Source organism: Pteropus alecto, unplaced genomic scaffold, assembly GCF_000325575.1.
Source record: "Pteropus alecto unplaced genomic scaffold, ASM32557v1 scaffold94, whole genome shotgun sequence".
Classification (NCBI taxonomy): Eukaryota; Metazoa; Chordata; class Mammalia; order Chiroptera; family Pteropodidae; genus Pteropus; species Pteropus alecto.
This window is the reverse complement of record NW_006437736.1, coordinates 5,267,640-5,284,130: the sequence shown is the minus strand read 5'-3', so window position 1 is coordinate 5,284,130 and position 16,491 is coordinate 5,267,640. Positions and strand designations below refer to the sequence as shown.

Below are 16,491 nucleotides of genomic sequence, written 5' to 3'. Positions count from 1 at the left end.
TAAATCTTTCACCCTCTCACAGATGATTTACTATGAATGGCAAGTACTTCGTTTCATCCTTTGAACTCTCCTCAATGCTAAGAGCAGAAGTGGTTTCACCTATGGCACTTAATATAAACAGCTTCACTCTTGGTCCAGATCTACTTTCACTGGGCCCACAAAACCTGTCTCTTTAATATTAAAATATATGAAGTCAGCAGACCATGTGCGCACTCCCACAGTCGCACTATATATATGATGGTAACGCCCCGACAACTGATATGAGAATCAACTTTTGATTCCCCAACACAAGTAGACCAGCAAGAGAGACCTACATTCCAAAGCTACCTGATTACTGTCTTTGGGGGTGGGAGGGACTCATCTGGAAACCACCTTTAAAGCCTTTAGTTTTATCGTCACAATGAAGCTAGTTACTTAATTCATGTGAGACTTTACTATTTGCCCAACCCCTGGGCCCAGAATTGCTCATGGAATATAAGTTAACCAAGATTTAGATTGAATCCATTTCCTTTTCGTTCCCGGAGGAGTTCTGGAGTTGTTTCCAGTCCGTGTAGTTTTAGCTAGTAGAAACTCTCATTTTGGTGATGGGAAAAGAGATTTGGCCAAAAGCAATCTAAGGCTATCCTTCTTCCTAAACAATTTAGAGGCAGCCAGGGAGTACCCATTTAAAAAGTCATCCAAGTATTTTCAATGCACATTCTGTGTTTGTGTGTGCATGTGTGTGTGCATGTGTATGTATGTGTGTAGGTTACTTTCAGGCTCTTATTATCTCTTTATGTTGTATAACTTGGCAACTTTTTCTTCTCCTGAAAGTGCTTGGTTATGGTAACGTGTACAGTATGAGACAAAGATTGTTTCCTGGTCTATCTTAGCAGCTGATAAAATAACCTTTCGGGTCACTTTCCCTCTGATGTGCAGACTGGTTTGGTGTATGCCCCACAGATGACAATTGATGTCTACTTCCCTATATTAGAGAGAGAGGTGATTCAATTACCACGTGATTCCCTGCCCTTACTTGGCCTCAGCTGGTTGGCCGTCAGACCTGAGATAATTAGATTTTCTACTTGGAAGAGTTGGAACTGGTGACTGTGACAGAGTTGGCTTAGCTGTATGGGTCTCTCTTGTGCTTCAAATACATCGGCCTTCTGGGCCATGTCTTCCTTTAATATACAAATAAAATGTTGTGAATGCTCTGATGGAGACAAATGCCATGTTTTCAACTAATTTCATTCCCTTTTCCTCTTCTTGGGCACGCAGGAAGACCACACTTCTCAGCCTGCCTTGCAGTTAAGTTGGGGCCCTGGGTAGAATATAACCCACTTCCACTTCTGGTCCTTAAAAAACACACAATTCCCTAGTCTTCCTTTTCTCTCTTGCAGTGATGTTAGAGGCCACGTGTTCAAGATGGTGTAGCTATAAGATGGAGGAGATACGCAAATGCAGAAGGCTGACAGTATGTGTTGTTCTATATACTGTTTTATGTAAATCCACTCTTGTCTGCTCTTTGTGAGGGTTTTGAAAAAATAAATTTTTATTTTTTCTGTCACTTCTATGGATTTGGTGAGAGAGAATGAGATTTTAGTGTTTGCCATTCTGCCACCTTGAAACTGGTATATGCGCTAAAATATGGAAACGAGAGAGTCCTTTCTTTATTTTCTTTTATCCTTAATAGCAATTTTTCCCTCCTATAACCAGCCCAATCTCCATGCAAGAACAGTGTATATGGACCAACAATTTAGTTTCCCAAAGCTCAGTTGTCCCCATGCAGGTTTTCCAAATATAAAAGTAATTTGTTTCCAACTCTGGTTTCTCAAAAATTCTTTGACTTTACAATTAGAAAAAAAATCTACCAAACGACTCCACTGAAGACCATACCTCTTGTCTCAATGTCAGCAGTCTACATAACATCAGTCACGAACACCTGAGCTCAGGAGGACGGACAGTTGTGCATAACTCCGGAGTTAATGCCTACACCCCTTTGAAGAGATGCTCTCCTGCTCCTGAGTGAGCATCTCCAGTTGCCTAACTTACCTCTGAGCCACCCAGGAAAGACACTTCTGATTGCTTTTCTCACAGATTTTTTTACTCTGTAATTCTTGATTCTACAGTTGTTATTTTAATCTTGTAGAAATAGTTCGGGGGAAGGCAGAAAAACTAATATTTGTCAAGTATATATCCGCCTGCTATTTTGTCCCACGTAGTTTATCTCATTTAATTTTCCCAGCTACCTCGTGAGGTAGGAATTACTGCCCCCACCTTAGGAGTGGGGAATCTGAGTCTTGGAGATTAAATGATCTCCCCAAGGCCGGGCTGCTTAGTAAGGATCAAGGTCAATGTTCAAAGCCAAGGGCAACATCTATGTCTTTAGAACTCACTCCACTGAGAAGCGGGTGTATTTCATTGAAAATGTTGGGAAAAACATGTTATAATAATTGCTATTCATTCAGCTCTTACAATGTACATATCTTATCCCTAAGCACAGAATATCTTTCCTCACCTGCAAGAATAAAAAGGAGGGTCACATTTTTTAAAAACATTAAACGATCGTTACTAAACAGAACAATGTCATTTTTTTAAGAGTCTGAACAATTATTAAATGCTAATTAGAGATAGGGATCTATTGTCTAGAAAAGTAATAATTATAACATATTTTAAAAATAAATATAAAGTAATGTGTTCATTTTTGAAAATGAACAAGAGTTTTAAAAAGGAAAAATATCTATAATCACGTCATCCAGAGGGAAAAAACATTGAAAATATTTTGATGATTTTTAAAATTGGCATAGTTTCGTTTATCATTTTGAACACGGCACTTTTCACATAGTGTCATGAATGTTTTTATAACCCATCAAAGGATTTTTAAAATATGAATTCACAGACTGTATAATGTAATATTATATATATATACTACAATCTTTTTTTTGAACTTTCAGTCTGCTTTCAAATGAAAAATTTCAAGCTGAAAATTGCTACACTGTATATTCTGATTAAAACCTTAGAACAGCTTTCTAGAAGTGGGATCAGTAGGTCGAAGAATATATTTTTCAAGTAAAATTTTTAAACTATTTTTTGAATAATAATACATGCACGTAGTTCAATATTAGAATGACCTAAAAAGCCCACACTGACACATCTTGGCGCCATCCCTTCTTCCCTGTACCTTATTGCTCCTTGTCTCCTCCAGGGGACATTTTTTGTTTTAAGTTTCTTGTTTTTTCTTCCGTGTTTCTTTCTTAAATTCCTTCATTCTGGCAAAAGGGAGAATATAGTACATACTCCTCCATGTCTTGCTTTATTCACCTCATTCTATATCCTAGAGAGCTTCCCATATCAGTTTGTAGAAATATTTCTTTTCTTTTGTCTCCTATTTGCATTATGTTCCTTGGTGTGGAGGAACCCCAGTTTATTCCACCAGGCTCCCAGAGTTTTCTTATCTTCTGCTGTTACGAACAAATCTATCATGAATAACTTGAAGTATGTCATTACATCTATCTTGGGGAGTATCTGTAGTATAGATTCCAAAAAGTTGGATGTAGAATAGCCCCTAGGGTGGGCGGCCTCCCGGCAAATATTCTTGGCAGGGCCCTTGTCCTCATAAGCAATTTAATTTTAAAATGTTTTACAAAAATCTTGGGCCCATGTGAGTTATAGGGACTTATTAGTGAAGATTTAGTATAACGAGTAGAAAAGAGGTACTTACGTATTTGTCGATTGTCCAATAAATGCAAAAAAAAAGATGAATCTTTATAGTGTTCAGGCATCATCTTTTTTGTGTTCTTTATTGCCAAATGTGCTATTTCTGGCTCATTTCTCCCACTATTAAGATAAAGGTAGTAAAACTCCAACACTCTGGCTCTTCAGAACCTATTTATATTGAAACAGCATAGATTTTCAGGCCTCTGCAGTTTTCCAATACCATTCAGTTAACGCTGTCTACATCCTTACTCGTGTGGCTACATCCATCTTGCCCCCAGTGAATACTGGCCTCCAATGATTTTCTTAAAAGTTGTTACCGTGCTTTGTTACAGAATCCATTAATGCTAGTCTTCCCGGAAGTATGTAGGAAAACGTGAGGATAATTTGTTTTCTGATCATGTTGGCTTCACCGTTTGGAATTTTATAGTGTAAACGTAGAACGACCCATCCTCCACCCATGTGTTCCCGTGAAAGCTTAGGCTGTGGTTACTGCATTTCTCGGTGTGATTTCTTTCGGTGTCAACTGCACCCAAGCAAAGATTCAGATGTTAGTCAGGCTCTGGAAACTTCTATGTCCATCTGTAAAAACCTCACTAAGTCAGTTTAACCAGAACCCCCCATCCTTGACTTTGATCACTGTCAGTCAGTATCTGACTGTCTTCCACCCCCACTCCCTGCCCCCACCCCCAGCGACGTCCAATCACTCTGGCCTGTATTTAGCAAAGAATCCTGTGAGGTCAGTTTAGCCAGAATCACCCTTACCCCTGATCTTTCATAATAGTAATTCTCCACTCACTCACTTTCATCGATACGTGGCTGTAATTCCCACTCGCCCATGCTGTATTCACAGTTGAGCCCCATGTCTCTCATTGCAGTGGTCCCCATACCTATCATAATGATCCTGAATAAAGTCCACCTTACCATCTTCAACAAGTGTCATTGAATTTTTTTTTAACTACCCCACCTACCACTGTCGTCAGTGGGGAGGCGAGGCGAGGGCCCAGGAGCAGAGTGAGAAGAATGGTCCCGTTCACACAATGAATGGCGGTTTCTTGTCCAGTACAATTTAAGACTGACCTAGGAGAACACGAGATCACCACATCAACTGGAGACAAGAGAGGACATCGACCAGAAGAGCCAACAGCGGAGTAGTGGTCTTGAAAGGCTTCAGAGGAGAAAGAAGCGGCTGCTCCCCGAGTGCTGCCTGGCATGAGGCACAGAGCCTGCAGGAAGGTGGAGAGACCTCCTGGGTGCAAGCGGTGTGGGTGCACGGGTAAAGGACGCCTGCCACCATCCCGCGACATCCGGATGCTCTAGACCAGAGACGGTGCTGCAGTCAGAATACTGACAAAAGAGATCTGAGGCTCAAGTCCATGGATTAGCTGTGGACTGTCAGTGGCCCAGAGCTCTGATCGTGTCCTGTGTGTCATGTGAGAGTCACCCCGAATCAACATGTCAGTACTATTCTGGCAACCCATTATCATTCTGGACAATGAGAATGATCAGCTTACCACATTGTCTTCTTGGAACTGGCAGGGCTGGCCATAGAGTCCTGGGACTACCCCATAGGCAGGAGTCTGACTTCGTGGGGGCATCTGGTTGATTCCACACAGGGAGCCCTCCCTGAAGGGGAGAAACAGGAACTGGGGCCCACTCTCTGCTTGGCTGGTCCCAGGCATTGGACAGTGACTTACAAAACTCTGAGGTAGTTGTTTCTTGCAAATGGAGTTCAAATAGGACCAGTTTCAGGTTGGGGCACCCTGCCTGGATGGCACTGCCGATCCTGGCTAGTCTCAGGCAACTGAGGGAGATTTAGAAATAAAATTTGAGGAATGCACTGTAAAGCAGGGGTAGATGAAATTTTGTCTATAAATAGGCCAGATAGTAAATACTTTAGGCTTTGCAAGCTATACGGTCCCTTTCACAGCCACTCAATTCTGCAGTTGTGGAGGGAAAGAAGCTAAAGACAATATATAAACAAATGAGCATAGCTGCATTCTAATAAAACTTTATTGACGAAAACAGGCAGTGAACTGGCTTTGGCCAGCTAGCCAGTTTTCCAACCACTGCATGTGGCAGAAGGCCCAGAGTAAAGGTTTCGCTTGCCTGGGTCTATTAGCAGGAATAGTGAGACTATAGGATCAAACATAAGAGCATCTGTAATTTTGGTGTGTATGACCAGATTCCTCTCTACGGAGCTTTAATCATGGTAAATTTATCATTTACCCCAACAATTTTTTCTGTTTTCCTACGGGCTTGCCAAGAAAATGTTTTATCCATTTTTGAATTTTTCCCAATTTGCTAGGTGAGAAATGGTATCTCAAGGTGATTTTAATTCGCATTTTTTCAGTTTGAATGATGCTGAACTTTTTTTATGAACCATCTGTCTTTGACTATTTTACTATTTTGTTGGTCTTTTTTCTCGATTTATATAAATTCTTTATATACTAAGGAAATTAGCCCTTAATATGTATTTTGTCATTGTTGGCTATTGTGGGCTCTCTATATATGTCAATTAGGTCAAAGTGGTTGATAGTGTTGTTCAAATGTCTGAGATACTTAGTGGTCACTCAAGTAGAGTTGTCCAGTAGGCATTTGGAAATACAGATCTGGACCTCAGGTGAGAGGCCTGGAGAAATAAATTTGGGAATCATCAGTATGGATGGCATTTGAAACAACGAGATGGGAGAGGTCACCTCGGGAGAAAAAGTAGATAGAGAAGAGTTAATAAAAACTGAGCTGTATGTAGGGCATTCCAAAATTTAGAGATTGCAGAGGAAAATCAGCAAGACAGAGAAGGGGCTTCTGGGGTACTGGAAAGAAAGCAAAATGCAGACATTTTTGGCCAAGCAAAGCAAGCATCTTGAGTAAGGAGACTCTGTCAAATACTTTTAGATACTGAAAAAGATGAGAATTCTTGCTGAGAACTGATCACTAGACTTGTCAACATGGAGACTATTGGCGACCTTGACAGGAATACTTTCAGTTGAGTGGTGGGGACAATAAGCCTGATCTCCCAGAGAATGAAATGATTAGAGAAATACAGTAGGCTGCTGAGCAGTTGAGGGGTAACTTGATGTCTAAGGTTGTAAATTTAAAGATCAGTCCTGGCAGTTATGGCATAAGCAGAGAGCTGTGTGTAACCAGAGCTGTCCAGTAAGTATGTCGGTGACAGCTGAGGACGTATAGATTGATGGACCTAGGAATCTAAACTGAAAAATGAGAGGAGTACTTAACAATGAAAAAGTGACAAAGCAATGGATTGGAGGTCCTGGTATGGTTAAAGCCCAATTTATTATACTCATAAATACTGCACACACACACACACACGCACACACACACACAATCATCCTAGTCTCTTCTGGGTGACTTCCACACAGGCTCAATGTACATCTAGTTTATCAAGAAGTACAACAAGGCTGGGTAAATATTTCTTAAATTTTATTCTTATTTGAGTTTACAACAATTCAAAGATCCAAGATGCCCATTATAAATGGATATATTACACCACAGACATATTATAAGGCAAGGAAACCCAATTACTGAAAGACTTTTAAAAACATACTTCATTTGGCTACATCACTGATAGTCTATGATGTGGAATTTTTGATGTCTTCTAGAAGATTCTTCGCCCTAAGTTTCTGTTTTATCACGTTCTAAGAAACTTTTTTTTTTAAGGAAAAAATATGGTTGCTGAACAAGAACGAAAAACGTTTTCAAAAAAATTATCTCTGCATAAATAAAGTGTCTGATAGACTAATGAAAGGAAGAAGTTTGGAAAGCAGAAGTTTTTACATTGTATAAAAATACTGTGAATTTATATTATGTAAGATGGATAATAAATGTTTTTTGTAGGTAAATAAGTCATCTTATCAGTTGCATACTTATGTAAAGGATTTCAAAAAAAAAAACAGTAAAAATTTGTAAAGAAATCTATACTCCTTTTATAAATCAATTCATCTAACAGTGACTGATTTTTCCATGTCTTTATTTTTATTTTCCTATTCCATGCCTTTTAGACACTTTGTTGCTGTAACCAAGATTGGGTAGCAAAAGAGAAAGGAGACGACCCAAATCAGTTATCCTAGTTATTGATCAGTATCTATGGAAAATGGCTAGATCTGGGAAGGGTGGTAGCAATTAAACGTTCTATGAAATAAGGTATTGTTCTTTATTCTAATAAAGAACATTTATCTGTGTTTTCATTTATCTGTGTTTTCCTTGGTCTTAGGAACATGAATCATTTAGAGTTGGCTATCCCTACTATTAAGATACATTAAATGGAAGTTCCCTTGTCTGAAATCTAAAAGACGTAGCAGTACCCTATTTGACTTTAGAAAATCCTGTTTCTCCAGTTGCTCTCCTCTCAGTTAATGAGTCAAGTGCTCCTGGTGTATGTGGAGGGTCATAGAAAGTTCTGGCTTAGGACAGCGGAAACCTGGAATGGACTTCAGTTAGAATTCGGTCATTTTGCAGCTGTGCAATCTTAGAAATTTAACTTCTCTAGTTTCAGTTTCTTCTGTTGTAAAACAGAGATAAGAATATTTACCTAATCTATTTCACAGGTACTGTTGTGAGTACTAAATAATACAATGTTTTTGAATGCGCTTTAGAATAAGTAATGCACTAAAAGTTATTGATAAATGCTTTAGAAATGTGGTTAGCTGTGTACTACTTTATTTTAAAAAATCAAAACAGAAATCACTGGGAAATATAAATGCTTATGAATCATATAGCCCAGATATAAACAAGTAATTTATAAATGCTTTACAATAAAATCAAATAAATTATTTACGGATTTGTTTAAATTAAAAAAAAATCTTTGCAGATAAATATTCATCTACTTAACTTAATCATTTTTTTTAATATAAGAATGTTCACTATGTGACATTATAACTCTCCAAAGGAGAAAGTCTATAATTAGTTCAGGTCTCTGCCTTAGAAGCTTCATTATAAGGCAGAAGAATGGAATAATTAAAGTTTTAAAATAAGCAAAAATATATCTCTAAACCACAGTCCCCTTATTTTAAAGAGCTTAATAGGAACACTCCCCTCCCATGTTTATAAACAACCTACTATTTATATAATGTTAACACTAGCTCACAACTTAAATCATGATGATCAAAGTTAATGTACATGTTTTCTTCCTCTATCAGCTAAATTATGAAATATTGGATGGTCTTAAGAGATTCCACTGCATTTTTTAAAAAATGAACTATATGTGATATAAAAACGCTTACCTATTGAAGAACTAAGATGTTGGTCAAGTGTTTGGAATACCGATCAGAGTTTTATAAAAAGATGTGAGAGACAGCCTGTGTGAACAGGTGATATACACAGGCATGAATGATACTAGAGTAACCCACCAACTTCTCTTTTAAAATGGTAAGCCAAAAGTCTCAATACACCTTTTAGTAGAGCAAATGAACCACTTGCTCATTCTAAATCTAATAATATCTCAGTTAGAATAAATGGTACCGTTTTTTAAATAAGAAGAAACTATTAATTATAATGCAGGTAAGAAATACTAAGTTATGGACAGTAGCAAAATTTTTGGACCACATGATATAGAAACAAATCAATAAAATGTGTTTAAGAATAACTATATAATACTAATATTCTAATAGCACTAATTTCTTTGCTACCAATTGGCCAAGACTCAGTTCTCCATCAAAAGCTTCTCTGTATCTGTCTGTCTCTCTCTCTCACACACACACACACACACTTCTCATACCATCTTGTTTCCACAAATGCAGCTCTTCTGTTTTTGACTATTAAGTCTTTGAAAAAGATCAACATTCTTTCAAGAAATCAACGATCCAAAATGACCCATTGCTTTCATTAAAGATCTCTCAAGGTCATTCTGTTTAAAAGGCAGCCTGCCAAAAATCGGCAGAGTTGAAATTAAATTGGCATTGGCACAGGGACATTCATAGACGCAGGTAAAAGTGAATTTATCTTATGCTCAGCAGCATTTTTTTAGGTCAGGTTAGGAGCACGTAATGGGCAAACTTATCCTCAGCTGTCAGAGAGGTAGGCATAATTAAAACTATTAAAAGCTTTGTTGGGCCCGTTTCGTTGTACAGTATGCCTTGTGGTACAGCACATCTGTGAGATGAGAAAGGCTAAACTAGAATTGTTTCCTCTAACCTGGCATTATAAGTTAAACCATAATAAAGTACATTTCTGCTGGGTCTGTGGTTTTAAAATTATTCTTTGTAAACATCCTATATTCTTTCCTACTTAATTAGTTTCTGAGCTTGAGCTTCTATCTATGTCTATGTCAAATTACCATTTTTTTCTCTACGAAAAGCAGCATAAATACTGTTCATTCTGGTTTCAACACAAACTCTTAAAAAATGTTAAGGCCATTTAATTGAATCAGGGCCAGCCGAAGATTACCCTGGCAGAAGTCAAACTAGTGATTTCAGATTTTTGAGAAAAAGCCAGAAGTGGTTGTCTTGTGTTTTCCTCCTTGGTAACTTGAGAGCAGCTGGAAGCATTTATTAGTCTCCAACATCTCCATCTCGATCTCCGATAAGCCAAAGAAAATGAAAACTTAGCGCTAACAACGCTGTCCCGAGCAGATCGCCCAGTGCTGTTAGGTAGGGGATGGAGAAACTGTCGGGGTCCTTTCCTTTCCTCCAGAAGTGATGGACCATCCAGTCAGCGATCCACAGCAAGGTAAATACCTGGAAGAGAACATCAGAGATTACTCCTGTCACCTGGACCTGGTAAACAGGGCCATAAACTTAAACCGCTGCTTTCTGGAAGTTAAAACAGCAGGCATCTAACTCAAGAACCTGCTTGAAAAGAAGAAATATTTAACTGGTGGAAGATTTTCTTTTCGCAAGGAAAAATTCCATTTCTCCTTGCGATAAAATTTTTCCTCAGTGTTTTATATAGATCTTCTCATTTTCTTCTAGCCTTCCAATAACCATAATCACCCTTATATTTAATAGCATTGTACGACTGCCAAACCACTGTCATGCTTCAGCTTCTTTCTACACGATAAACCTGTGAAGAAGGAAGAAGATATATGAAGAAAGAAATAAAAAGGAAAATTAGGAATCATTGAACATTCTCTTACTATAGATATACCAAGTGACATAAAGGTGGAGAACTGACCATTCATTTACCAACTGTAAGGCCACCGGGGGCTTGTCAAGGAAAACTTCAGTGCAACGGTAAGAACAAGAAATAGAAGGTACGTGCATTGAGGAATGGCTTGTCTATTTAGATATAGGAACAGACACAGAAAGAGTCGGAATATTCTAAAGGGCTATTCAAATACTAAGGTGATAGATGTATTTTCTAGGATATCAGAACTATAAAGACCTTTGTGATGCTCTGAATCTTGGGATCAGATAAATGTCTTTTTTCTTAGCTCCATTTACAGGAGAAGGATTTTCTAATTATCAAACTCTTAGAGTATTAAAAGGGATTTGAGATTAAAGGTTAATGTTTACTGGTTTTGGACAAGTTGGCAAGTACAGTATTAGTGGTTCAGAGCACTTCTCTGTCACTTACTAGCTGACTGTAGGCAAGTGAACTTCTCTGCCACTATTTCTCTGAATGAACATTAGAGATAATAGTAACTACCTCACAAGAACGTTGTGAGGATTAAATAATAGACTAAATAAATTAGTGGCTGGCACAATAAACTACCAATAAACTATCAATAGTGTCTGCTATTAATTTCTAACAGTGTCACCGCTATTACTACTCATGGCTTCTCAGATTTGGGGGACACTTAGTATGTGTGAGAGGAAGCCCACTCTAGGTCCAGGTTCTACACCAAAGGTCTGTTACCTTTCACTATTCTGACAGGTAAGCCGTGAAGGTCAGATGTTTGCTTTGAGTTCTGTAATTTAGCTTTGACACCTTTTCCAGGAAGGTAAGTGGCTTGTCCAAACAGGGACATATACCTATTCCAAAGAAGTGAACTTCAGATGTCTCTGGACATCTGTTAGAAAAAGAGGTGGTGTTTTAAGTCCTCTTTTCTTTCCCATGAGGTTGATTCTTTCTCCAGTAAGCCGTGAAGGTCAGATGTTTGCTTTGAGTTCTTTTCTTTCCCATGAGGTTGATTCTTCCTCAGTGTTTCACTGGCAGAATGTTTTGGAATCAAGATTTCATCAGGACAATCTGTTTTACGTCTGAAGGAAGTATGGAATGGGTCAGGCCACATCTAGGCAGTGTGGTGGGAACCTGATCACTCCTGTGTCTGCAGGGTCTAGCAAAGGGGACTAGCTTATAAAGTAGACACCTGACATCTGCTTGAATACATGAAAATCAGCTGGAGACAATGTTACATAAGAGACTCCGATGAGAACAAGAACTGTTTGTCCTGGGCAGGGTGGGTGCAGAGATGTAAACTTCAGAAAGTTACTGTGTCAGGAGACACTAGTTTGTAACACATAGCTTCCAGGATAGATTTTTGGGCTACAAGATAAAAGTTACCAAAAGATAGAACTGAAATGAATAGCAATTTGGGCTGTCTATAAATGGAATGAGGTATGTGGTAAACTCTGTAATACAGGAGTATATGGAAGTTCAACAACTTCCCCCGCCCACCCCCCACCCCCCCGCTGATTTAGTGAATAATGTATGCAGGAGGAAAGAGTTTTAAAGAGAATGGGGCTAGCTAATTTCTTTAAGATGGGCAAAATTATAAACAAATATTATATACATATATTATATATTTATATCTTAATAATTATGTATTAATAACAAATTAATTTATATATTATATAATAATATGTCATACATGTGACAAATATAGTTTACTAATTCCTTGCATCACATCTGCATTGAATGGGAGATTGGTCTAAAGAAGGATTGGCAAACTAGAGTCCATGGGCCAAATGTAACCTGTTGCTTGTTTTTATAAATAAAATTTTACTGGAAAACAATGCTACCATCTGTTTACTTACTATTCAGTCTACTATTTCATCCTCACAAAATTCTCATGAAACTAGTACTATTATTATCCCTAATATTCGTTTGGAGAAATTGAATCAGAGAGGTTAAGTCACCTGCTTGGCGTTACGATGACATAACTATGTAGCTGTGACAGCGACCATATGGTCCACAAAACCTGAGATATTTGCTATCTGGCCTTTTACAGAAAAAAGTATGCTGACCCCTACTCAGGAGAAAATTCTTACTCCTACAGAGAGAACGAAAATGGCACCCTTGCCTCACACCCACCGAATCAACTCTAGGTAAAGACTCAAGTATAAAAAGCAACATTTAAAACGTTTTACAAGAGAATGTCATTATGACCTTGATGTAGGAAATGATTTCATGAATAAAATGCACGATATATTAAAGGAACAAGTTTACAAACTACACTGAAGATTTCTGTGGTTCAATAAATACCATAAATTAAAAGTCATGCCCCAGGCTTGAAAAAAATTTCTACATTGCATATAACTGACAAAGAATTAGTATTCAGAACATCTAGAGAGAATATACAGAGAACTACAATTCATAAGAAAAATAATCTAGAGAACAAAAAAGGAATCTAAAGCTCCAAAAAACATATGAGAAGATAATCAACTTCACTAAAAACACAGGAACACAAATTAAAACCACACTAAACTCCATTTCATACCCATCTGACTATCAAAAATCAACTTTTAAATAACAATAACAGCAAACGTTTTTGAAATGGCGTGTTACGGGGCCATGCAATGTTCAAAGAGGTTCACATGTATGAACTGATTTAATTCTCAGAACATACCTATAACATGCTGTGAATTATTACTAACTCTTTTTGACATATGAGGAAACTAAGGCAATGCAGAGTATAAGAAACCTGCTCAAGATCACACAGCTCATAGGTGGAGTCAGGCTCAAACTCACACAGTCTAATACTATCCATTAGTGCAGTACATTGTTTTGGTAAAAAAAAAAGAACTTTACATGGGCAACGAGAGAATAAACTGGCACGACTACTTTGGAGAGCGATTTGGGACTATCTATCAAATTTGAAGATTTGCATCACCTTAATTCAGCAATTCCACACAGAAACAATATATTTTTTCCTTCTGTAACATGGAGAAAAGGACAGAATGATTCACAGCCTGGGGGCTCTACTGACCTCAGGTCCCATATGGCTGCCCAAAGACTGAGAGGACCAATAGCTTGGTGTATTTGGGGAAGCTCTGCATACATGCAAACTAAGAGAAATGTGTAAGAATATTCACTGCACCGTTGTTTGGAAAAGTCAAAAACTGGAAATAACCGAAAATGTCTATTGACAGGAGAATGGCTGACTGTCATATAACTAAACACTATATAGAAGCTAAAATGAATGAAAAAGAGCTACAAAAATCAATACAAATATGTCTCAAAACCTTAAGGTTGAATGAAATAAAGCAGTAGAAGACTATGTATACGATTCTAACAAGTTTTATAAATATGAAAGACAGTACAATGGTATAGATACATGCATCTGTAACAATAGTATAGAATGGCGACAATACATACCAATTTAGAATGCTGATAACTGCTAGGGAGGGAATTAAATGAGACCAGGAAGAGACACACAAGAGGCACCAACTATATAGATGATGTATTTTTTATCGATCATTTTGAAATAGTTGCTTAAATAATTTGTTAAGGGTCAAAAGCTGAGTAGTAAATACACGGTCATCTTATTTCCTATAACTTCCTGTACATTTGTACTTCATAATAAAAAAAAGTAAGCAGCTGGGGCAGTGGTGATCAGTCACTGACCAAGTATTCTATCACCTAGAATACCTACCCAGAGAGACACCTGAGAAAGGAAGTCAGTACATCCTGTAGAACCCAGAAGGGTTTGAACTTGTAAGTACCAAGTGGTACTGAGGCTTACTTCAGAATTATTTAAATGTCTGTGTATGATGAGAGCAAATGTTTACATTCTCTCATCATTCTTGCAACTGTCCTTCCCAGGTAGGAAAATAAAGATAAGTTTTCTGGAGAAACTGAATAGGAATGATTTAGGACCCAAGGACACTAGGCACTGTGAGGTATTGGCTGAGAATGAGGATGAACTGCAAGTCTGCATAATTAATGGTGGGATTCAGACCCTTATTTTGTCCCAAGAACAGTAGAAGGCAGGTGTAGAACCCGCCCTTCATCTCCCCAAGAGAGATTAGACATTCACATTTGAAGGAGTCCCAGTGGAATGGCCAACTCCCTCCACCCCCAACAGTAAAGCACCCAGTCAGCAGCCTTCCCCTACTTCCAATCTGCTTAACCTCTCATGCCTCAGTCTCCTCCCTATGAAATAAGGAAAATAATCTCTACCTCACAGAGATGATGTGAGGATTAAATAGTACAAAATACTTAGAACAGCGCTTGGCACATAGAAAGAACGCAATATTTGCTATGCTTCAAAAACAAAACAAAACCCAAAACACCCAAGAAACTGACTTTTCCAATAGCAAACACTGGGAGACCAGGGCACAATGCCTTTAAAATCCTGAGAAAAGAAATATTTGCAACCTATAACTCTGTGCCCAATTTATCAACCAAGAGTTAAAGGTAAACTAAAGGCATTTTAAGACACACATGCACTTAGAAAAGTTTCCTCTCGTGTTCCCCATCTACGGAACTTCCTTGAGAATGTGCTGACGCAGAGTGAGCGGGGCAGAACCAAGCAAGAGAAAGAACTGGGATCCAGGAAATGGAAGAGCGAGACGAAGTCGGCGGCAGTGATGGGAGGCCCTGGCAGCAGAGCTGTGCGGTGGCCTGGGAGTGAGTCAGAGCAGGACGGAGTGCACGAGAAATAAGGTCTCCATGATGAAGGCAAACTGGAAAAGCATCTGATGTAATAGAGCTTGGGGGCAAAAACTAATTACAGGTATGTGATAGTTGTGATGCAAGAACTGGAAAAAATTAAGGATAGTCATATAGGAAACTATAAAGTGACAAAAAAGAGCGCTATTCTCTCCAGAAAACAATTAAAAACAGATAAAAAGAAAGGAAATGGGCTCTGTGATAAATGGTATTTCCGATCAGAGAACATAAACAACACACTTATTAAGTAAAAATCGAGCATTACAACATTAAGAGGATGAAAGTTGGGGAAATAAGGGATGGGTGAGAGAGCGAAGCCCTTACCTACCAAACATTAAGAGGATGAAAGTTGGGGAAATAAGGGATTTCTAACTAAACGTCCATAGATAACTCATTGAATTGATAAAGTAAAATCAGCAACCCAAGTTAGATATGGAGATAAATAACAGAAGAAATAGCTAAAGAAACTCTGGAGGACTCTTAGTATCTAGTGTTTTACACACGCACACAGAAAATATCTTTTAAACACACACACGCACACATTTCAACACCCATGAAATGAAATCATTTAACGTAACTGGTCTTTTAAAAAAGTGAAATAGAAAAAAATAGAACATAATGAAATAGAATAGAAAGTGTTAGCACATATAGCACACAGTAAGGATATTTCATTAAGCACTCTGGCTATGGTGTTACATATATTTACATATAAATAAAATATACAAAAATGTGTGGTATGTTTTCAATATAAACATACTTCTTAATGACGGCCGTGGTCAAAACATTTGGAAGCTACTGATCTAACACGTGTTACATGTTAGGTTTTAGGGACCTAACATTTAAATCACTGGGATGGGAAAACCATGTCTTCTTTCTATTTGATTCCTTGGTTTCTAAAAAAACACTTGTCCATGGTCGGAGGGGCTCTACCACTAAATAACTGTGTTGCTGTCAACAAGTGAGAAAACCTCTAAGTCATTGTTTCTTTATCTCTAAACTGAGGTT

The 16,491-nt window shown here is 38.0% G+C and overlaps 1 protein-coding gene across 1 annotated transcript in view; it reads right to left on the bottom strand.

The window, feature by feature from the left end:
• Window positions 1-7,116: 7,116 nt before the first annotated feature.
• SLC41A2 (solute carrier family 41 member 2) overlaps window positions 7,117-16,491 on the bottom strand; it is an 87,463-nt gene continuing 78,088 nt past the window's right edge. The window contains exon 10 of the mRNA XM_006914524.3: window positions 7,117-10,388. Within this exon, the coding sequence (XP_006914586.1) occupies window positions 10,203-10,388 (186 nt within the window). The 3' untranslated portion in view covers window positions 7,117-10,202. The remainder of the gene's footprint in view (window positions 10,389-16,491) is intronic.